The sequence below is a fragment of the Buteo buteo genome, chromosome 2 (genome assembly GCF_964188355.1).
Source record: "Buteo buteo chromosome 2, bButBut1.hap1.1, whole genome shotgun sequence".
NCBI classification, from domain to species: domain Eukaryota; kingdom Metazoa; phylum Chordata; class Aves; order Accipitriformes; family Accipitridae; genus Buteo; species Buteo buteo.
The window spans coordinates 61,267,192-61,292,234 of record NC_134172.1 but is presented as its reverse complement, the minus strand read 5'-3'; the positions used below and the strand labels follow the sequence as shown (position 1 = coordinate 61,292,234).

Below are 25,043 nucleotides of genomic sequence, written 5' to 3'. Positions count from 1 at the left end.
TTGATCTGAAGGGAAAAGTTGTGTTCTGATCAAATGATGTAATAGTTTCCAGTAGTCACTAAGGAGAATATTAAACATTACTATAAACCTTTAAAAATCCTCAGTTTAGCTCATATTTAAGAATTTTAAAGGTTTGGACAAACAATTCCCTCTACAAGTAAGGTTAATAAGAAGTGACAAAGCAGGGTGGTTCCAGAAAACTGGGTAAAGCTGATGTTCAAATGAATTAAAGGAAGGCTGAGGTAGTGTAAGGATGTTGGCCTGACATTAATCTTGGGTAAAATAATGGAATGGCTGAAATGGAGTTGTGTTAGAAGGTTATGTAGGAGTGTAATATAATCAATAATAGTTGATACAATTTATGGAAAGATATGAGATTTTTATTTGTATTCCTTTAATTATATGTTTAGTTTAAATTATTTAAAAAGTAATTTATGTTCAGTTTCCATAAAACTCCTTATTGATTATATGCTATTGAATTTTATTATGCAGTGGTTAAGGAAAAAGCTGTATGTTCAGGATTCTGTTTTATAACTACCATTGTTAATTCTGCATAGTTTGCCTCCCATTTCTACTGTTCATTATGGATATTGTTTTGCAAAATCACCACAAAAAGACAGGGAAGATGGGGGTACCTGAAGATAAAGGACAGGGGGCTAAAACTACACTGCTTTTCAAAGAGCTGTAGGTGGATTACAGGTTCAGGTGATACCTTTTTGTAAAGTCTGTATGTCATCTGTGAAACATGGTCATCAAAGCTGAAAGTATCTTGATGTCCTGTCACACATAAGGTATGCTCCTAACTCATCTACCATTAGAAGTCACATCAAGTGACCAAAAAAAAAAAATCTTTGCAATATTTTCATAGATTGGTAAGAAATAAATAAATTGAGAAACGCCCAGCTGAAACCTGTTGAAAATTGGAAGATATTTGAAAAGAAAACAAGTGATTATGGAGGGGTAAGACTGTTAAATGAAGCAGCAGGTGAATTGAGAGAGGCACTGGCTGATATCACATGGAGAAAAACAGATAAGAGGAGCATTCACTAGAAGAGACTAAATGAAAGAGGGCAGTTTCCAATTAGCAGGGATAATTACTGACAGAAGTACCCCCTTGCCATTTTGAAAGGGATTTTGTCCATCAGTACTCTGATAATAACTCCTGATAATGGTAGTGATCTTTGAATGTTGAAAATGCTAAATGTTAACTTTGCGGGAAAGAATTTTCTTCATTTAATGTGGAGCTACTTTTTATCAAGTGAATTATTACATCAGGGTAGCTTTTTGCTAAAGTTCAGGGCAGTTTCAGTTTTTCTGTTTCTGTGAATATTGTTATGGGTGATAGAGGCTGAATATGTTTTATCTACATACAGAAAATTGCTATTTAAGAATAGAATTATATCTTAAGAATTACATGTATTTAGTATATTTTTATATTATTATTATTATATAATTATATTGTTAAGAATTAGGATTATATATTGGAGGAAATGTATTTTACTAGCTTGTTTACATTTTGCATTTGATTCCTTGTCTAAAATCTCAGTTATGCTGAAGTCAGTGAGAAAGCTTTCTCTGACTTAAGGAAAATTTCTGGCTTTATTAATGTAGAGTCAATTTTATTTTTTATAATTGGTCAACATTTAATTTTTTACAGACTTACTATAGAACAACTGTGGAGCAAAAATCCATGTTTTTAGATTTGTGAAAAAAAATGAGACTATGAAGTTTGACCTACATATTCTGTACTTAAGAAATTTACTTAAAATTAATGAATTTTACAGTGCTCAGGACATACTAGAATAGATGACTGCAGGATACAATGATTTTTTTCCCCAACTTGTGGTTCATTTTGCCCCAGTGTTGACCACATCAGTGAGACTTTCTAATGAACATATAGGCCTTTTTGTGTATAACTTGGCCTGTAAGCACTGTGACTCTCAGTCCTGAAACCAGGACACAGAGGCATGTGAGGTGTGTTCTAAACTGTAGTTTTTAAGTCTTTCTTGTAATACTTCTGTTTTTTATATAGTATAGATGCATATTGTAGTTGAGTCTACAATGTATAGTATTCTGTTTCAAAACGTGCTTGCTATGTGAATTCAGCGTATTATTGCTTGTGATAAAACTTCAGGTTCAAACAGAGAATAACCATTTTGACGGTATTTTAAAATCACTTGCCTCTATCACAAAATATTGTTTACCTGTAGCTTTTTTTAATTCTAGGAATACGTCTTATCTGTGGCACAGAAAATGGAAAACAACTTAAAATAACTTCAATATGGTATTGTGTTTACATGCTGTCCTTGTTCATATGTCAGTTGAAGTAGTGGAACTTTGTTTTCTGTGGATGGGCCCCCAAGGGTCCAAACAACAACTCTCGCATCAATCCTTTCTTAAACCTGATGCTTTAACCAACTGAGTCCCAAATAAAGGATACTGGTTTGCTTTGGATTTGTGTTGCTTGTTTTTAAACTGTATTTTACATTTTATACAGAAGTATGTGGTATATAGATTTAGGTTGGAATGGCTTGTTTCAATGGGAAAATAAATATTCTTAACAGTTTCTAGGTAAAGCTTGGGTTTACTTATAGCCAGAATTATTTAACTTTTGAGTTGTATAGATCATAAATCCAAAACCAAATGTACTAAAATTTTGTTCTTAAGGGAATTAAAATGTCTGTGGTTAATTTGTCTGTGGACAGCTTTCTTGGTTGCTTTTGCAGATTTAAAACATGTTATTATTCACAGTGAGGGAGAGTGTTGGGAATTTTGTGTCTTTAGTATTGTGCTACTATGCAGAAGAAAAAGTTGTGGTGAATACCACTATGTAACCTGCTTGGAACTGTTTATTTATTCCTATTTTCCTTTTTCAATTTACTTTGGACCTTATGCTTTTGCTGTCAGGTGAAGACCTGAGTTTGACACTGACGATTCATGCCTTGATGTGTACACACCTCAAGACACCTATTATCCTTCAAGGGTATATTGAAGAGAAGTGGGTAAAGGGCGGAAAGGTAGATTTCTGTAGTCATTTACAGGAGACGGACTGTCCCAGGCAAACAGGAGTTGTGGAAAATGGAACGTAACTACATTGTAGATAGCTTTGTATTTGATCCTAAGGAGTTACTTGAGGTGTGTCTCTGATGTCCAGAACAGGAGGGCTGGTAAGTGGTGCGATGTAGTCATTGCTCTATTCTCTGCCTTAAGTGGCTGTTAGAGGCTTAACGTAGTGCCAAGTGACCTGACAGTCTTGGGGATAGCTTTATTTTTTGCTACAGAATAAAGCAATGAGAGCTTCTTTCTGGATGCATACTTTTGAAGAAGAGTGAGATTTTTGGAAACACATAACTCAGGGATACAGGTTGTTAATATATTTTTGAAACTACTTCACCTGCCGTGGCTCTTTATGTTGGCAGTTCAGTTATTCTACTGAGATGAAGAATGCTAATCGAGCAAGTGACGTACAGTTGCTGTAAAAAAGGTAGTTAAAGCTTTGTCAACTGAGTATGTACAGAGGGAGTCAAACTGCTAGCTGAGGAAACCTCAGCGTGTGTATAGTTATCTTTGTCTGTGATGTGGGAAAGAACCTGTGCCTTTAACTGAAAGACTTCCCTGTAGAAAGTAATGGAAATAGCTCCAGATGGTAGTGAAAGGCTGGAAATGCCCCTTATGTAGAATTACCAAAGTGTGTCTGTGTGGGAAATTACCAATATATAAATTACAAAATTGGTTACTATGCTTTGTTAATTTGTAAATATAAAAAATTCAAACAAGATCCTTCAATACTCAGTGCAGTGTTAAGTTACTATTTTTCAAAATGTTCCCTTGAATTCAGTACTTCAGTTGTAATGGAAATCTGGAAAACCACTCTGATCACATGAAATTGGCTGTTCTCTATATTTTACTTCTGTCTTGAAGTATTGTGAACACTGTGGAAAAAATGCCATTCATAAGCATATATGTTGCAAAAATTTTACTCTTGGCCTGTCTTATTAGTACTTACGGAATGATCACTAACTCATGCCTACAAATTCTGTATTAAGGATAGCCAATATTGTAAAAATTAAAATTTGTAATGTCCTCCAACTTTTATAGCTGTTTTTAAGGAAGAAGAAAGATAAACTGTATAGAGGAGGGAGAAATTTTAAGGGGGTCCTGATGTACAGTATGGTGAGCCACAAGAATACATCTATACTGGAGTACTTAAGCACGTAGCAACATCTTGCTTAAAGTCTGTTATTCAGTTGCTTATTTCAATAAAGTTCAGGGAAAGGTACTTATTGATAATGAAGATTGACTCTAATGAGATGAAATTGTCCTTTAATACTATTTCTCATATGTTTTATTACAGCATTTACTGCTAAAGGATCATTTATGCATGTCTCTTGAATAGATTGGGTTTGCTTTGTTATGCTATGGGTGAGCGAGATTCACAAAAGCGGTTTTCCTCTAGAGAAGTTAGATTTACTCCATAGACAATGGAGAGAAAGAAGGATCTTCTGGAGTCAGAGGCACTGAAAGTTAGATACGTTCTACGGTAAAAAAAAAAAAAAAAGGCAGTGGTCCCTCCACAGTTTATAGAGGAAATTAAGGGAAACTAGCCACCTCATCTTAGAATTTGTCTTTGTGGATCTCACTCTGTTTTAAACAGCTATGTTGTATTTGCTCCAAAAGAAAGCAAGGCTGCATATCTTCCTGGTTCTTCATAGTTTCTTTGCTTCGTGAGGGTAGAAGACATTTCTTCCTCCAGTTCCTTTAACGGTAAGCTTTGCAATGGAGTTATTTCCTTTGGGAAACGGGTTTTCTTTTGTATTTTCCCTTAGGAATTTTCCATTTAGAAAAGAACAAAATGTTTGGTTCATATTCTCATTGCACAGCAGGTTTTCTTTAGTACTACTTCCCACAGGAATGGTGCTCAGTAATTCTTTCCAGTCCTATCATTTAACGTGCCAGCTGTCTGCTTTCTTACGTGATCAATGGAGTTCAGTTAGTTCTACACCTCATATGAAGTTTTATCTATTTTTATATATTTTCATCATTAATTTTTGACAAGTGGTTCCATATCACTCTGAGGGAATTGCTTACGTGGAACCTGTCCATGCAGTCTGAGTTTAGCTGTGTGCACTTGCAATGTGAATCTCAAATGCCATCCTTCTCTATGGGCTCCTAAGCAGACTCCAAGGCATTTTTGGTAACGGTGGAGGCAAGCACTGGAGATGGTCCTGAAAAAGGTATGAATATGAACTATTCATGAATATGAGTGAAAGTAGACAAATGTTTTTCTTTAGGTTCCTATGATTTTATTCATGTTAAGTTGTGCCATCATTCATAACAAATGCTGCTTTTTTTTTTTTCCTCCCAGCAGATGCTAAAGGAAGAGATGGTTGCTACTCTTTCAGAGGATGTAACTGTATAACTTAGGTCATGTTTCTGAGCTCCACCAACTTGAAACATCAAAGTGAATTTGTTCTGATATTTGGCCAACTTATTTAGTCATCTCTCTAGACAAAACGTTTATCTGGATTTTTGGTCTGCAGTGTGGCTACAATGTACGGTACCCAGATGTGTTTTCCTAACTTTGATGCAATAGAATAAAGCAAACATAAACACACTTTTGAATACATCTTGTTACGACCAGTAATGGTTGAAACTAAGTTAAAACTATTAGATTTGACAGAACCAGGGCATGAACTTCAGCTGTATTACATCAGGGGAACAAGACAAGTGTTTAAATTGAGCTTTTTTTGAAAGGAAAATCTTTTCTTATCAGAAAGCCTATCTTAGCCAAAATCGGTAAGAGCATTTGTTAATAATTTAGTGGGGCGCGTTTGTGTGTGGTTATATATTAGTGTTGAAAAACGAGCTCTTTCCTGCTCTATGTCATTGAGGGTACTATTTGTTAATCCAAATATTACACAGTAGAACTATCCATAGACTTCTGCTCAGACAATGAGATTTTTCTAGATTTAAAACAAAGAAAGTTACAAGGTTAGTTATCACATTTCAGACACTGAAGAGTACCTGACACTTGCTATCTTTTTCCTCTGCTCCCCTACTTCTAGCAGCCCCAGTGGGAATCTTAGTCTAGGTCAGCAGGACTTAAAAAAGACATTACACATCTTGTCCCATCTCCTCCATAGACTCAACTGCCTGTTAGAATAAAGGAGAAGTTGAGGAATGAAATGTTTGCGTGGAAGGCTGCAATATAAATGCATTAATTCTTGTGCATTTGATGGTAGGCTGTTTAACACTTTTTTCCTTTATGGAAAAAATGGCTTTCTTCTGGGAAGTAGAGTTGAATTGGACTTTGAATCTTTTTGAGTGTGTCTCCAAAGGCTTTTTGAAGGTGAGAGATTGTTCCCCCTTTAATTCTAGGTGGCCTGAACTGTCTTGCTTTTCTGTCAGCACACCAGGGTACATAGGTAGTGAGGCTAGGTGAAAAATGTGTTTATCTCAAAAATTGGCAAGTTTGCCACACAGCTGTTCTTTCAGTAGAGAACTGGTGCTGAACATATTGGAAGGAGTTTCTTTAATCTGTTTGTTAACCCTTCTGTCTTTTCATTTATTTTAAGGAAAAGAACAGCAATGTGGGATATGAGTGGAGTTAGCAGTTGCCCTACTGAAAGTAGGGAAAAAGTCATATTTCCAAAGCCATAGGTGAAGGACTTTTGCCTATACTGCTGATTTTGAACTCTTTTTTTCATGACATTTCTCAAAGGCTAAGAGATTATAAGTGCATCGTTAAATAATGTATTTTGGAATGAATTTTAGAAAGCCATATAACTTCAGTTCTATTTAGAAGTGCAGCAGGAGAACAACAAAGAATGTTATGATTAATAGTAAAGCCCCAATCTTGTAAATATTTACATGCATATATAATGTTGGCATTTACTATACTGGACACCAAACCATAGCCTATGGTGAGACATACTTACTTCATCAGAATAATCCTGTGATAAAATAATTTTTATGCACTAAAATAATTACTAGTTTTGCAGCTGGTCTTATTTTGAACTTAAGATGAACCAGTTTGGGGGACGAATATTTGCTTATATTGGTTTTATTTTTTTATTTCAGTTTTAAGTTCTAACTCCTAGGCTTAACTGGCAGAATGCACTGCCTGAGTTTATTGTGTGGCTAGGGCAGGTGTGCATGTAAAGAAAACTGCACCTGATTCTGTTCCTGTGGGCTTTGTGCTTGTGAATTAGCAGGGTATTTCAGGTGGGAATTTTCTTAATTTGTCATTTTGAGAGAAGAGAGTTAGAAGGTGCAGTTCCAGGTGTGCAGAAGAATGAGCATCATTGGCCATTATCTGCAGCACAACTAATTCGGTGACCTAAAAATATATGTCCTTTTGATACCACCTGAAGAGCTGCTGTTGAATACACTGTAATGTTACTTCAGGTGGTTCCTTTTTTATTTTCTTTCTTTTTCTATAGATGGAGGGTTCCAGGCAGGAATATGATAAGCTCTTTGCTGCTTCTTTGTTAGGTTAAGTCTGCCTGCTGTGCGGCTTGGCAGTAGGATATTTTTAGTCTATCAATACTTGTCTTGCTCCCATAAAACGAAATCTGCATCACTGAAAATTGCACCTGTATGGCAATAACTGTTAGCATAGAAGTTGAATATCATATGAAGTAGGGTGCAGCTCCAGCTTGTAAAGGTTATTTGCTGGGGGGTGTTGTGGAGCAAGCATTATTGTGGTCTGTGCTGTACTTCATCTGTGGAGGAATGCAAGAGTCTACTTTGTATGAAACCATTGTGGCACCTTGCATGAACAATGAATTTTTACTTTCAGTAAATGACTCTTGAAACCATCTTTCTTTTTTTTTTTTTTGCTAGTAAATCCAGTAAACAATAGTGAACTCCAATCTCTTTGCTGAATTCTCTTAAAGTTTTATACAGAATGTGTTTTTGACTGAGTTTTATAAAACCTGCATTTCATCATGATTGTCCTTTTGTTTTGAAATGGTTATGTCTTAGAACAAAAAATAGAAGAAATTATGGAAAACTTGTAATTCAAAGACAAGGTATTCAAGCAAGCAATTCAGATGTTTTGTGACCTTTGCGCTTTGACTTGAGAAGCCCATTTTATTTCCAAATATACTGGCACATGTTTTCAAGATTTTGCTAACCATAGAGAAATTCTATAAACTGTCTCAAAATAGAAAAGTAATTTTAATGAGAGATGTCCTGAAATTAGTGTTCTAGTTAAGTTTGAGCTTCTAATTAGCCTGCAATCCATTTTCTTTGGTTGCTATGTTTAGAATTTGTTTCCAGGGTGTATTATTTTAATTTAATCATTCTGAGTCTTACTGTTACTCCCAGACACGACGTTAGCAACCACAATGTTTTCTGATCACTTAAAATTATATGCTAGCTCAACATGAATGGGGAGTTTGGAAATTTCCTCAGGTGGTTCAGTATAAAGCAGAAGTGCCAAAATTGCTAGTGGGGTTGGGTAGGCAAGTTTAATTGCTTGGAATTTAGCTTAGAACTTCACTGTCTTGACTGGCTTGCTGATTTGTTTGATATTGATACTTTTATTGTTAAAGGTGTTGGAATAGAATTTGCTGGAATGGCTGTGCTATACAGATGGAAAAATATCTATATTATGTGTTAGTGGATTTGTTTTTATTAACCCATTTAAGATGTTTGTCGACATGTTTATTGTTTTTCATTATTATAATAAAATATAAATATGAGATGAGCCTGATTTAGGGGATGTGTTTTACTGTGTACTTTCTGGGAGGCACTGATTTGTGCATTTATTGTTGATTTCTAAAACTACACTCATCACCTGGTATCTAACATGCTGCAAATGCTTTTTTCCTACTAGGTGCATATGACTGATCACACTGAGAGTAGTGGTCTTTAATAGGATGAAATCCTGCCTTTACTGAAGCAATGCAATGTTCCCACTGGAGTTAGCAAACCCTTGATTTTACCCATTGAGCTTCACTGTATATTAATGTTTTTAGAAGTAGGATTTAATGGGTCTGTCTTGATTTTCTGGCCATCCGTAGATCCCATTGGACTGAAATACCATTAGAAATTTGCAGGACGAGGCCCTTGTTAGTTTTTTAAACTGTTTGTTTAGGTTCACAGCTTATTTTAATATACAAACCATGCAACTTCATTGTTTAAAATTTGTTCCTTTGTTATAAAATTTTTTTGGTCATCATTATATAACATCTATTTGGTGATATAAACCAAGCTCTCCACCTCCCTGTATCCATTTAGCTAATGTTTGGCTGTATTTTTTTATACATTGCTGCCAGTTCAACCACAGCTTTACAGTGAAACTCTGTCTTCAATATTCTTTTACTATCAGAGATTCTGTGACATATGTGTGTTATTTAGCATATCCCTATGCTTAAATGCAACTTTTGTTTTGAAGGGGTAACTAAAGGGTTTATTGTAACTCACTGGTTTCTTGGGTTTTGTGTAATTTCTAACAGATGTTACTTCACTCAGATAAGCTACTAATTTTATAACTCCACTTTTACATTTGGATTTTATAATGTAGAACTTCTTCTAAATGTATTGGAAAGTATTATATGTATTTTGAATATGTTTTTAGCCTTGTTCAAGAAAATCTTTTTTTTGCCCCATCTTGGTATTTAATAGCTGTACCAAATAACAAGCAATTACTCACATGCAAAACTGGCTGCAATATTTACTCATGGATAGGCTATCAAGAGGAGGTCAAGTGTCAGGTATTTAAATAATTTTTTTCTACATATTATTCATATTGACCATATTAATTTTTCTGGCTTCTCAAAAATGTTAAACCCCTTTGGAAAAAAAACCAAACAAGCAAATAGAGAAAAGTATATTAATCAAGTTAAAATAATCCTAACTGTAATCCTTACTGCAGATGGAACACCAGACACAACAGGAATTCTTCTTTTCTGTTACCATGGATTTAAACAAGGAAGCTCTCAGATAATGATAGGTAGCAGTATACAACACTAAGATGTATTTAAATAAAACCAGTAAACTGGCAACAGTGATGCATACAAGCAGGTTTTTGCCACTACTTTAGTATTGCTAAGACAGAAAAATTTTCAAAATTGATTTATGCATATGAAGAGGAATATGAATCTTCTTCTTTTGATTAGAACCCATTTAAAGTAGAGCTAACCAGGTGGTCTTCATGCTTGGATTTTACTGTCATAGCTTGTTTAAATACTTAGTCCAGACAAAATAGAAATTCCCTACAGAGCAGGGTAACGTCAATCTATCAGGCTTTTAATTTGAGTTTAAATGTATTAACCATCAAGTACTTTTGGATAGTGCACTCAGGTGCCCAGGGTTCTGAACCCACTAAATATTTTGCTGTAATTTTCAAAACAATTTCTAGTTAAGAGTATAGTGGTATAGATAAAAGCTGGGGGAAGAGACACTTGTGAAGAAAAAGTAATAGCCTGTTTTCTTATCGAGTGTTCTAAAGCAGAAAAATGAAAAGGGTAGAGATCTCTTTTTCCTTTTGAACTGACCATATTCATACTACTATGACTCTGTGTAGCTGAAATGATAGTTATTTTATCCCAAAAAATTTTCTTATTAACATTGTTGTCACTAGTTCTAAAAACTAAATAAATGATGCAGCATGACTCTCCATGATAATAATCCACTATGTCACTTTAGTTTGTGGAGGTAAGACACAGGTTTAATATACGTGAAGTCTCAAAAGAGGATTCTGAACATCCATTTGGATCTTACAAGAGTGTTTAACTGTCATCTTAACCTGTAATCTTTGTTGTGCTGGTAGATGATAGTGCTTTGTGGCAAATTTCAGTTTAGAAAGGTGCAGTAGAGCTGTTAATGATGGTTCTGTCATGGAAATAACATAGAAGAAAACAAACCCACACAACTTCCCTTGCAACCTTGAGTATTTCCTTAATCTGTCTATTCTAGTTTCCAGAGGCACAGATTGCTATAGTAGTTACTTGTGATGATCAATTATTTCACATTTGTCAAGTGAGGCAATAGAATTTCAGGAGGTAGCTGGGTGCATGCAGATAAAGCATGGGTCGTCATGCTGCAATGTCTTTTGTCTCTGCTGTCTTCTTAGATTGAGGTCATGTTGAGCTTCACTTGAAAGTTGAGTATTTGGTGCCTAGTGAACTGATGCTTTGTTGTCATCATGGTGGGCCTATGCCACAGTTTTAAAAACTGCGGTCATGGTTAGCACTAGCTGAAGCATTCTTACAAGGGTTAGATAATTCTGGCCTGAGGTACTTAATCCCAATGTGCCCTCTCACGTACAGATTGCAGCGCTGTGGGAACACCACAGCATTTAGAAGTGCTCCCTTGCGGGACTGACCTGGTTTTTCTTTCTGGTGATGGAGTGTTTGATAAAGATCTCTCTCTGACATGGATATCTTTGCCTGCATTCCATAAAGCTTTAGTCACCTGTCAGAAGCTGTGCACACAATGGTTGCTGAGTGAGATGGTCTGCACAGGGAATCAGGCTGCTAATCACTGTTTTGTTACTTTGTAAACTACTTTGAGAATTGCCCCTAAAAAAAAAAAAAAGAGTTTACTCCAAGAATAAGGGATATTCAGGATTTAATTAAATTGATATTATTCTTTATGTTGTCTTATCTGTCTTAAATGTTTGCTTTGCTGGTGTCTTAGCTTTTGTATGTGTCTGCGTGCCATGTGTGCAAGGTAAACAAAGGGGCTTGTAAGGAAGAAAATACTTGACTTCAAATGCTTACATGTTCTATGTGAACGAGGATATGTGATGGAGACTTCTGAAAACAAAACAAACAAACAAACAAAAAATTCTGTTAGATCTTGTTATAGATTTAGTAACTGAGTTGTATTTCCTTCTGTAAAATGAGTGAATGGGGGAAAGTGTGAAATAGAGTAGTAGTAAATGACCTGTTGCAATGGGAATGAACAAGCAGTCATCCTAGCATTTCTCAGATCTCTATTTTTTCTGCTTTATATGCATTAAAATCCTGCATTATGAAGATCTAATTTTGTTTAACATTAGTTGGCAGGGGTCAGATCAATTAACTACCTTGCAATAAAGTATTCCGTAAGAAAGATTGCCAGAAGAGACCTGTAAGCTTGTGATCTCTGTTTTTGCTTGTATAATTTTGTACAGAATGGCTCTTTTGAAACCAGGTATAAAGGCTTTGATTATGGATTAATTTACTGTGGAGTACATAATAGCCTTGATAATTCATTATCCCTGTGTCCATTTGAGAATAATTACATTTCTGATGTTATTTTTCATATTTTAACAAATTTTGCATAGAAGGCTTGCTTGTAAGTGCTGTGGATGAAAAGTAAAGAGATTCTCTGTTCCTTAAATGCCAAACTTCCGTTCTTTTCCAATTTGATTTCTGCTAAAAGTGAAGATACCCCAAATTTACTGGAAGCTGAACCCAGTGTGATAGAACTAGGTGACAGTAAGACTAGTTGGCTAAAGTTTCACCAGTGGTGAACAGTTACGTTTTTCTTGGCTGTTTTAAAAAAAGAAGAACAAATTGTCAGCCACATTTCCTGTTCTCCATTTTAGAATATGGCGTAAAACCTGTGAGAGTCTTCAGTCCCAATGGTGTTAGGGTCTCTAAGAAAATATACTACCAAATCAAAAGAAAGCTTATTGGAACTAATTTCTTGCCCTTTAGTTTTTCAAAGTTTTCTTCAACTTCCTAGCCACCTAATAAGAAGGCATTTTGTATTTTTGGAATTGTATTTGTATGGTTGTTTTTTATTATTGGAATAAGCCTGTGAGAGTGATGTTCATTACTGCCCCAAGAAACTTGTCTGAATATACAAGAGTGGGTATGTTGCAAGCCTTTTTCAAGAGGGATTAGTAATTTTGAAGTTATTGCTGAATGTTAAACAATGCCCTAAAAAAATATCCTTAGGTAGGCACTAATAATGGAGAAATCTGATTGTTTTTAAAACTTGAATCACCATTAGTTTACAGTTTTCAAATGCTTGACATCTTCTAAGGTCTGCTTAGCAATGAAATAAGCATAGAGAGAAATCTTTCTGCTTGAAAACTTAAGGCTGAAAACATGAGAAATGCTCTATGCTTGGAAATTATTGCAGTCAAATCCTGGTAACAGTGTGGAGGGGTGAAGTTCTCAAGATTATAAAAATATTTCTGGATTTCAGCTCTACCTTTGCAACTGTGAATATGAAATTTAGTAAAAATCTTAAATATCTTAATTTAGAGAATAGTTATTCTTTCTTTCTTTTCTTTTCACAGCATGCTTTTATTAACAACTGCCTTACTTTGCTGTAGGTAGGTGTTTTGGAACAGAGCAAGAATTTTGTCAGAAAAAGTTAAACATAAAAGGATGTAAATGAAAAGCAAGTTTTGATCAGATGTAAAAATATATATTCGATACTGTACTTTCAACCCATTCGTGCACCTCTTAAATCTTTCCTGCATCAGCCACTTTCCTTTCTCCATTGCTTTTAGAAAGAAAGTTTGAAAACCTTAATTTTAGTTTTCTTTGTTTGAAAGCTTTGTGATACTAAAGAAAGAGAAAAAAAAACATTAACTAGGCAATGATAGGCCTTATGCAGTATAAATGGACTTTTACTTGATAGTTTGCAGTTTGTCTACAAATCTGCATCTAAGCTACACATGGGACTGCCAGTTGCAATATATTATTCCACCTACCCTGTGAAAATAGTTGCAAACTGAAATCCTAGTCTCTTCAGGATGCCCCAACTGTTGTAAAATACAACTAGACATAATGTTCAGGTGAAAGTAAAAGAATTAAAAATGTGAATGTCATGGTTTTAAAACTTGCTCATCCTTAAATTCTGCAAGTGTTTGAATGAAGAACTGCAGAACACTTCTAAAATTTATAGCTGATGTCCTGGGAGATGTTTAGAGTAGTTTTCCTCTGTGAGGAGTGATTTCTTGTTTTCCCCTCATGTTAAGTATTTACTGTGGAACCATGTATTGTCAAAGTTATTTTTAGTCCCTTCCAGCTGCTTTCTGTGTTGCCTTGGCTTTCTGTTCTCAGCATATCTCAAAGGGTGCTGTTTTGACAACCTTTTTCTGTCTGTGGTGTAGGCTTTTTAAAAATGTTGGTGACTGTGTGTGCCTACATTATGGTATGGTAATTAATATTGTATTATCCTGGATAGTCCAGACCTGAGAAAGCTCTATTAGGTCACTTCTTCATCTATTTACATAATAATTAGTACTTAGAAATGTTTGTTTACACTTGCAGAGAAACCAAAGAGGTAAAGTAGAACTTGTGTATAAGCTGTCATATAACAAGTTAATGGCTGTACGTTTCAGTGACCTGCAACGCTCCAAGACTGCGCTTTTCCTTTAGAAACTTAGGCCTGTCCCTGGTATAATATTTGTCTTGTATTATTGTGCCTTCAGAACTGTAAAATTTTGTACCAAAGACAAACTTTTTTAACAGTTGTACTTTTTAGGTTTTTTTGTGAAGCTGCTTTCAGAATAGCTTATAGGCTTGGTACATTAGGTGTTGTTCGGAAGGACTGGGATATTTGTTCTACATCTATAGCCTATGAAAAGGTGAGCATCTCCTTTGTTCATGGTTATAAAATAGAAAGAAAGTCAATTCTGAAATGAGGAATTCTTAAGGTAAAAGGCCATGTCAGTTACTTCTCTATGTGATTTATACCTCTGAGCTATACAGTACAGTGTAAGTTGAAATATAGCACAGCATGAGAGACCACCTAGGAGTTCATTAATGACTCAGTCTAGAAGGTATCCTTTAGCTTTGTTGTGTAAGTGGGGTTCAGGTAGTTGTCACACAAGTGCAACTGTATTTGCCTGCTTCTTTAGCAAAATTGATATTGGCTGAGCATTATCCGTAATAGGATACAGATAACTTGCCTGTATTCCAAATTCCAGGAATTCTGAATTTATCCATTGCACTGTCCCATCCAGTAATGGTATTATAGGAAGCGTACTGATGATTGTCATCAGTATGTAAAATTCATCTTAGAATATTTTTCTTCCCAAAATTCTCAGATGCTCATATTGAGCAGGATAGGTGAAGGGCACTATCAGACTGAGGAGAACTTGTCTACTGTTGTTGCTTGTCTCCTCAGAAAGATGAAGCTGTGTTGTGCACGCAGTTACTGGTTACACTGGTCAGATGCTACTGATGTAGGGTACTATGTAGTGTTGCGTTTATCCTGTAGCTTTGTCACGCACAGCTCTTGAAAAGTAACTGCAATATGGAACTCCACCTTGTACTGAACATGAGGTATGAAAAACATCAGGGCTTTTGTCTGAGCAAACTGAATGCGGGCACGATTACATCAGATGATGTGTCTGTGATACCGTTACCCTCCTCCAACCAAAGTATGTCGTGTTGGTTTTCACTATTTGGGATTAATCTCTCACTTCTCCTTTGCCTGGTTAGCTGAGTTTTTTTTTGTTGTTTTGTTTAGTTACTTGGCTCTAATTTATGTAGTGTTTGGACTCACAAGTGTCCTGTGGGTTCTCCATTTTATTTGGAAACATTGCATTTTAAAATCTAAACTAAAAGCTATCAACACATTTGTTTGAAATGTTTCATATTTATAGTTCCCTAAAATTCTGTTTTCTTTATCTTCCCAGTCACATGGGAGCTTGGAGGGAACACACACACATCTCTAATGCCAGTGTTGCAGATTAAAAATAGTTTTCCTCCACCAAATGCTAACAGCTGGTTGGCTAAGTTTCCCAGCTGAAGATGCATCGTATAGTATTTTCGTTTTCCCTCTGTTGCCAAATGTTAGTGGATCAAGCTCTGCAAGTTTAACGTTGTAAATTCTGTTGTAATACTAATTACACTTTAACTGCATTTCTGTGAGGCTTTCCACAACTCCAATCAAGCACCTATTACCCCATTTTGCAGATAAATAAACAGAAAGGAGAAAGTGGTTGAGGGAGGTGCTTTTTGTTGATTTAAATGACAGTGAAGATAATCGGCACTGCTGTAGGCCAAGTATTATTCAGACAACATGAAGATGTAAAGGCATTCAAGAGAACAGGTCTTGTAAGTTGTGCTCCGCCAGGATAAACCCCTAACCTTTGTTCCTTTCCTTTAGTTGAAGAAATTCAGTGCAAATACCGTGGAAAATCTCTTGTTGTCATATTGAAATGATAGTAATTGCATATTGAAATCACTGTCATCTTCACTTTTCACCAGTGGTGGAAAATGTCTAAACATTGTATTTCAAGAAAGAAAGCATTTATAGCAATATTTTTCAAAATACCAATTTTTGTAATGCTGTGAGTGGACAGTGTTATATACAATGACAAGTTCTTTCTGAACTGAGTAGAATATCATATAATAGCTCTTCTGTTTTTCCCCATCTTGAAGTACTCAGCAAAACTATCTTACCAACTTAGAAGTGAATCTGCCATTTTATTTTATTTTGCAAACTCTTTCATAATGTCTGGCAGTTAAAGTGGTATTGCCTTCATATACATGATCCATAATGTTTATGTTTTGGCATAAAAGCTGAAGCAACTAGTGCAAAATCTGGAGGGACCCGAGAGTTAATAAAATAACAGATGGCGGTTACGTTCATGTGGAAATAATTATATACTGCATTTTTAATTGCATAAAATCAATGTATTGTTTTTTTATTAATACAGTAGGCTTGCTGGTCGTATAGGGATTAGTGTCTTGTGTGGTGTAGACCTGCAAGTTAGTTTGTTACCATGTATTATGTGATATGATGGGGATCAATTTCAGGAATGCCTTAAGAATATGCTCTAAACAGAATCCTTTCTACACTGATTGTACCAGATAGATTAATCCTGTTGCCATATGGACTTGAAATTGCCTATGCAAAAGGAAAATCTAGATAAATGGTAACTCATTTAGTACTCTGTGGTTTGTGTTTATGAAAAACAGAATTCCTCAGTATCGTCTAAAGGAAAACAAGGATGTGCCAAATGTAATTTCAGTGTTGAGTGTTCATGGATGGTAAAATTATACTTAACAGACATTTGTAATTTTTGCAGGTAATAGCTCTAGCAGATGCAGCAGAAGAAAATCAAGCCAACATATTCCAGGCATTCACAAAGTTGAAAAGTGCCACCCATCTGGTGATTATGCTGATTAGTCTGTGGCAGAAGCTCAGCACTGATCAAGTTGCTATTCTGGAAGCTACGTTTTTGCCATTAGCAGAAGATACACAAGAGCTGGTAAGAATCTGTAAGAGCTGCTCAAAAAATGCTCATTGACAGAGCTTTAAGTGCTTAAATTCACATATTTCCCCATGTACTTTGTTGAAGACTGTCCTTTGAAGTGATTTAGTAGCCTTATTAAGTAGGTGTTTGATGCAAACTACATTGATTTCACAGGAAAGTGGGAAAGTAGGAGTAGATTATAGAATGTTTCATGAGATGATATAGGTGATACCACTTAACATGTGCTTGAGCCTTACTTATCAAGCCAAGTAGGAGTGTCTCGTGTAAGTTTAGCTGGTTTTAGCTTCTGTCCAGTTGTTAGCACAAACAGAATAGCCCCAAGTTTTTGAAGACTAACGTAAATGCTATATAATACACATACATGTGTACTCACATGCACACATTCCAATAGAACTATAAAATATAGACATGTACACACAGTAATAAAATATATTTAATCTATTAAGCATTTGCCATACTTTGTCTTCAGTGTTTGCACATTGGTTTATATAATGGAAGAAAGTTATACAAAGAAAATACTGTGAATAGATAATGTACCTGTATTCTCTAAACCATGCTCTAGATAGTCCTGCATTGTGTAGGTATCTTGCAAATTCTGCTCTGATTTTGTGAGTGTGACTATGTGAGATTGTGTGCAAAATTTGGAGAATGGTCTGTAATGAAAGATAATGCTGTATTCTGTCCTCACCCAAGATGTCACCAGCTAAACACTGCTTTAGTTGAATTAAGGCATGTTCTAAACTTAAAACAACTAGAGTTGATCTCCAGTTTCAAGTTAGTTTCAATTAGTTTCAAGTCCAGCCTTCTTACTAGGTTCTCGGGTAAAGTACTTAAAGATAGTGTGCCACAGTTAGAAGAGAAATAAACTCTGACATTAATACATCTCAACCATTTCTTTTAGGTATCTGAACTATAAAGTATACTGCATAACCTTTCACAAATTACTTCTATAGAATAAAAATAAGAATTATCTAAGTACACATTAATTTTAATTTTCATGCTTTGCACAGGGTTTTTGCAATGTACAGTGAATCCAGATTTTGGTACATACCTGGAATACTTACAATGGTTTGTGGCCATTTAGAAAGCTTGTGCTGCTTTCCAAGTGAATCTAGGATCATCTGCAATTTCTGCTGGGGGGTTGAAAGTGTTTTGGCATTTTACATGGTATTGACCTTTAGCAGGCAAAGCAAAAAGGTTTTGTTGAGATTTGGTTTAGGTTCTCATTTAAACTTGAAAAAGCAAGCTCCACAACTGAGGAGTATGTGTACCCGTGAATGGAATTGAAAGAAAGTTCATATGAATCTCATAAAAGCCCAAACAACCATTTTTCGTGTGACTCACTTTAATTTTGCCATCAGGAATTGCATTGCTTTGACACGTTTTGATAAAACATGGTGAAATCTGTTGCGTATCCTATAACACAGGATATCACTTCCGTATATATCTCAATGTGGTTTTGATATAGTAGTTAACAATATTTAATGTTAAAGCTGTAAGACCTCACATAAATATTGTAAAGATGTACATCCTGCAGAGCAGCCAGGATGAAAAATGTAAACCAGCAATAACTGGAGGTGGAAATGGAAATGAAACCTTTACAAAATACGGAAATATGTGCCATATTGAAGTTGTTAAGGTACAACAGAAATCTGAATGCAATTTAAGGAGAAGTTTAGGCAGGGAAGGGGAAAATCTTCTGATGTACCAATAGTACTTATAGACAGAAGCTCCTAGCTAGCGTTCAGGTTTCCTTGCAAGCAGTTGAGTGGAACGCTGGTGAAAGAAAGTACTCTGAAGAATTTTTATTTACTCTTCAAACAATTCTGCACAATGGTGTCACAGTTTAAGCCCAGCTGGTAATAAAGCACCATGCTGCCGCTCGCTCACTCCCCCCTCCCCAGCCACAGTGGGATGAGGAGAAAATACAAAGGAAGGCTCATGGGTCCAGATAAGGACTGGGAGGGATCACTCACCACTTATGGTCACAGGCAAAAGACAGGCTCAACTTGGTGAAGAAAACAAAATCAGTTTAACTTACTACAAGTCAAAACAAAACAAGGATATTAGGAAGTGAACCCCAACCTTAGAACACCTTCCCCCAGCCCTCCCTCCTTCCCACCTCAACCCCACTCCCGGTTCTCTCCACCTCCTCCTCGCGGCGGCGCAGGGGAACAGGGGACAGGGGTTGGGGTCAGCTCGACACACCTTGTCTCTGCCGCTCCTTCCTCCTCAGGGGGAGGACTCCTCACCCGTCCCCTGCTCTGCCGTGGGGTCCCTCCCGTGGGAGACAGTCCTCCACGAACATCTCCAACGTGAGTCCTTTCCGCGGGCTGCAGTTTCTCGCAAACTTCCCTGGCGTGGGTCCTTTCCGTGAGCTGACCTTCAGTCACAGACTGCTCCAGCGCGGGCTTTCCCATGGCATCCTGGCCATCTTGGGGGGCATCCCCCTGCTCCGGTGTGGGCTCCTCCCTGGGCTACAGGTGGGCTTCTGCTCCCCCGCTCCCCTCCACGGGCTGCAGGGGCATCAACCTAGTCTGGCGCACCTCCTTCCCCTCCTTCTTCGCTGACCTCGGTATCTGCATCAGTGTTCCTCTCACATTCCAATCCCCTCCCTCACTGCCAGTTCCCTTTCTTAGATCTGTTCTCCCAGAGGTGCTACCACCATCCCTGATGGGCTCGGCCTTGGCCAGCAGCGGGTCCGACTTGGAGCCCGGGGAGCTTCTAGCAGCTTCTCACAGGAGCCACCCCTTGCATCCCATCCCCTGCTACGAAAAAAATGTTCCACACAGACCCATAACAAATGGTTTGTTGCATTTTTATTTGGAGAGAATGTGTTAGAAGACAGGTTGGATGCAGTCTACATCTCCAGAATATTTTCTGCCCTGTGAGCATTAAACTATGGAAGTGCTTTTTTTAATAGAAGGGGAATGTTTAGAATATACTGCTACCATAAAAAGAAATGCTTCTCTGACCGTAACAGCAACATTATTCTCATACATGCCATTCCATTTAGAACAGATTGCATCTTGTTTTCTACACCTGGCAAGCAAATACAAAAGTGGTGTTTTGTGTTCCTATTATCACCAATTTTTTCTCAGACTGCTAAATGGTTTCTGTTGCTGCAGACTTTTGTCTAAGAACATGTAAAATTTGTTTTTTCTTGTCTACAAAGATATAGTGGAGGTAATACTGCAAACGTGCATATTTTCTGGGAGTAACAGATAGTTGGCATCATATTTTATTTCCAGCAGTAAACTTCTAACTAGTACCTAAATAGTATTGCTTTGATTAAACTGACTAAAACGGTTGCTCTTGTTTAGTATTCGAAATACAAGGACATCCCCCTTTTTCAGTGATTCTTCTATGAATTCTGCACAGTCTGAGAAGTATAACACCAGAAATTGGATGAGATCTCTCAGGTGTCTGCTTTTGACCAGTGGGATAAATGAGCTAATCCTTCTGCTCATGAAACCGTTTAGAAAGTGATGCCAAAACCAAATAAAAGTTAATCTTATTCACACGGAAGTTAGGTGCAGTTTTGTCCAATGTACTTTGCTACTGTGGGACTAAAATTAAACCCATATTCAAAATATAGAAGTATACATCGTCAGTATTTCGGAGCATAGTGTTACAGCTCCATGCAAACAATACTTTAAAATGGATCCTGGGTTTGAGTTCTGTGTTTTGATATCTGTTGAAATACATGGTAGGAAACTACTTTAGAGTGCTTTTGGAGACAAAAGAATCCATGATCACCGTAATAATATTAATGATGTATCAGAGATTTTATTATGCAATTCACTTTTTTCAGGAGAGTTAGTGACTGTTCTGCAAGACTAGTGTATTTGTTATTAGCTGTAACAGGGAGAGAAGTACTATAAAATCTGAAAAATGAAAAAAGCAAAGAACATTTTATGGGGTGTTTTTCAGTGATTATACTTTACCAAGCTGAGTTCTCTGGATGGAAAAAGATATTTGAAAAATGCTGAGTTTGTGATAAAGCCTATGTTTACAATAGGAAATCCTTTTGGGAAAGGAGGGAATTTGTCCAGGCTAATTTAAAGGATTCAAAGGGTTCATGCTACACAGGATAGTTTTGATATAATGGTTGCATGGTGTCTGGATTGACTGATAGCTCAGTTGTCTGATCATTAAGCTATTAATGTTTTCTTTGTTTAAGATATTACAAAGGGAAAAAATGTCTGTCAATACTAACATTCTAACTTCAGGACTGATGGAGGGCCATCAGCCGTATGGCCATCATTAATAACTTTACTGAAGAATAAATATTTTCATAGTTCTCATGATGTTACCAACTAATGACATACAGGTGCTTCATGGCTCAGAGTCATCCCTTTCTTGTTGTAGTCACCTCTGTGATACTATAGTTAATAGTAACAGCTGTAAACTGGCATCAAAGTAGTACATTTTCATCTCTTTTTATTTATGTTTGGAATCATACCAACCAAGTAAATGTCTGTATTCGATCTTAATTTCTTATTGAAGTTGTAATTTGGAAGAAAATAATGCCTCAGGGTGAAATGCATATTTTTAAGTGACTCTATGATTTAGTGTAATTAAATTAAGTTAGTGACTATAAATTTACTACTTTACAGTGTTGATTAGATAAAGTAGAAAAATACTCTTAAGGCAGTGATGAAAAAGAGATGGTGTCAGAAGAAAATCATGAAGTGCCTAGTAAGAGTCATAGGAGTTACTATCAGAAGCGTCTGTGCTTTCTGTAACAAGATGATCTGAATGTAAATCACCAGAAAAAGAAAAGATCAGTCACTTGGGAAAGAGTAGATAGCCTGCTAGGTTTTAGGCATGATACCAGATGGGTTTTACTGTAGAGTTCTTGAGTAACGTAGAAAATACCCTGTTGTGGAAAGAATCCTTTACTGAGTGAAAGTTCTCAAAATTAAAGATAAGGTTATTTCTGTGATACTAGGAGGCTTAATTCTGTCAAGACTGTCAGTAGCCAACTTTTTACTGATTTTTTTTCCATTAATGTTTAGTACTTTTCAAGCTTTGAGCTAATAATTACATCTTTGGCAAGAGTAATTTTTATGAGCCCTAATTCATAGAATTTATTGGAAATTGTCACTTTTCACTAATTCTTGTAATTAGTTAGAGTATAATCCAACCTAGGTCTTAATCACAGTAAAATACATCTGGAATTAGGTTTTTGTGTCTTATATTCTATACTCTGCTTGTTGTCTTAACCACTTTTTAAACAGAAAACTCCAACTGTGTAACAGACTGAAGTATTTTAAAATAGGCTGAAATATTTTATATTTTGTTGTTTGCCATAGGCCAGTACAAATTCTCTTTTGGTATTTTGTAAATACTTTTAAAATTTCTTAAACAAGAACAAAAAAAACCCTAACCCAACAAACCAAGAAAGAAACCAAAACCACCCTAAGGCAGTGGGCAGTGACAACGGGTAACTTTTCTTTATTTCTGTGAACGGACAAGTTTATAGCTGATACATTATTTTTTTTATTCCCCCCCCCTTCTTCTTTCTAGAAACAAGGTGGATAATACAGCTGAAAATAAGTAGGTTTAGAGGGAGAAGCATGTGAAATTTGTTACCTTTTTTTCAGCTGGGAAAAATACTTTACATGAAATGATGTTGACTATCTTTTTTCAAAAATCAAAACTAATAAACAAGTCTTCCTCCTATTTGAATCAAGACCGTGCAACAGAACCATTCAGAAAGATGCTTGACTGTACCAGAAGAGTCTAAGTCCAGTATAAGTGGTAAAAAAAAGCTAGTGAGTTTTAAACCTTTAATCACCAAAGCAAAAGAAAGGAGCTTTAAGCTTTTCCAGGTACAAAACATAATTTTTGAGTAAAAAAGGTCAGCCTCAGTCTGAAGTTTAGTTTTGCTTCAGGGCAATGTAAGATTATCAAGTGAGGGAAAGATGAAGGTGAAGAAATGAGATTCCCACTCCTCCCTGGGCCGGGAAGGTCCAGTATGAGGGAGAGAGGTTAAAAATGGAGTTGTGGTGCTTGGATCCTGTCAGTGCCCTTTGCTCGGGCATGTATATGTGACCCAGCTGGAGAACAAGAGAAGTAAGAGCATGGCTCAAGTACCAGCCTTCTTTGATTTTATCTTTTGATATGGAAGTTAAACTCTTTTGCGGAGCACTCTGCCTGCTAGCCTGCTTTCAAGAGGACCAGAGTACCCCAGAGACAACTAGAGTAGGTGGAGAGAAGGACATGTGGTTGTGAAGCCACTAAATTACTGCAAGTTGATGTGTAACCATTTCTACTTTACTTTTATTTGTGATGCCTTAAAAGCAGGGTTTCAAATTGATTGATTACTTGTTAATTTTATAATGTCTAGAAATGAAAGATCAAATGTTTGTGGTAAGTAATTTGGGGGAAAGGGAATTTGAAGAGTGAGGTGGTGGTCTCACCACTACTTTAAGCACTATCACAGTTCCTTTAAAAGTTTGTGAATCATTCTCTTCCTGCAGTTAATTTTATTTACTGAGAAGACAGTGGGTTATGGCAAACATAGCAAGTTGGAGGCAAATTACACCACTATCTATTCATCTTCATCTGTAAACTGAATTCATGTGATTCTTCACAGTGAATTCTGTGAGCAGAATAGAAAAGTGCCAATGTTTTGTTGGTTCCAGAAAGAAAGGCTTAGTGTGGTCTGTTTTAAACCTTTTGTGTATTAATGAAAATCTATACTCTATCTTTATCTGATGCTTCCCACTTCAAAGGACTAGCAGAAGAAGCTATGCCAAATTGTATTTTCACTTTTTTTTTTGTCATTTGCAGTGACTGGTAAGAAGGGGACATGAGATTTTTATTTTTTAAAAGGCTCACATCTGGTGGTTGGTAAAAGTACTGCTTTTGAAAACAGAAAGCTTTCTTTTTTTCTTCCAGATAGCATAAAATTAGTTTAAACAAAATTATGCAGAAACAGGCTTTGATGTGCATTATGAATTGTAAGTACAGAAGGAATCATTGTATTCTTGTATTGTTTAATTGTATTCCCTGGAATTTGTATTAAGCTCAGAACAAACATTCAGCCTTGGTATAAACCTTATGCTGATGGAGAATCTGACATATCTGTAGGTTAGATGTATTTTAAAAAAACATTTTGAGAATTTATTTTGTATTTAACTTGGGCTATCACCTTATTTATTCTGCTAGTATTAGAGATACTGAAGTTAATCTTCAGTGGGCTCTGTTGTGAGCAGAAGCCTACTCGGGTATCTTATTTCTTTGTGTAAATTAGTCAAGGCAGAACTGTGTTCTGCTGTGATTAGTTTGCTTCCAGCATATATTACCTCCTTTAGAACTAACTTGGATATCCTACAAAGTATTGCAGTTGTCCCAAGAGACATACCCTTTGTTTGACAGCTTAAATAAGTTTCTGTTACTAGACATCTTTCTCTATGTAATATTATAATGGGGAGCTCTAAACTTTCTCTTTGTTAGGGTAGTGTAATCTATCTAGTTCAGGTACAAAGAGAAGATAAAATATTTTAGCGTAGTAGTAATTACTGAATATGCATTGCACACCAGGAGTTCAGATCAGTTGTCATCTAAACTACTTAATGACAAGAATGATGTATTACAGTGATTACAGCAATGTTGTTCACGAAAACATCTTAACACTCGATATACCTAATCAGTCACTCTTTCTTTTGGGTTGTTTCTTTTAAAGAAGCTGATTGTCTGGCAGTGGAGAATTCCTTGATATTGTGTCCTAATTGAAAGGTCTGCAGGCTCTTGCTATGCATTGAAAAGTATTGTAGTAGTGTTTTAGAAATATAATGTGATTTAAGATTGATTGCAAAATTCCACTGGAATTACTTATATACTG

The 25,043-nt window shown here is 36.2% G+C and overlaps 1 protein-coding gene across 6 annotated transcripts in view; it reads left to right on the top strand.

Annotated features, from left to right (window-relative positions):
• The window catches only part of BBS9 (Bardet-Biedl syndrome 9), a 313,906-nt gene that overhangs the window by 120,181 nt on the left and 168,682 nt on the right, over positions 1 to 25,043 (top strand). For all 6 annotated transcript variants that reach the window (XM_075057134.1, XM_075057101.1, XM_075057118.1 and 3 more), the window contains one exon: positions 17,000 to 17,182. In XM_075057134.1, the coding sequence (XP_074913235.1) occupies positions 17,000 to 17,182 (183 nt within the window). The remainder of the gene's footprint in view (positions 1 to 16,999; positions 17,183 to 25,043) is intronic.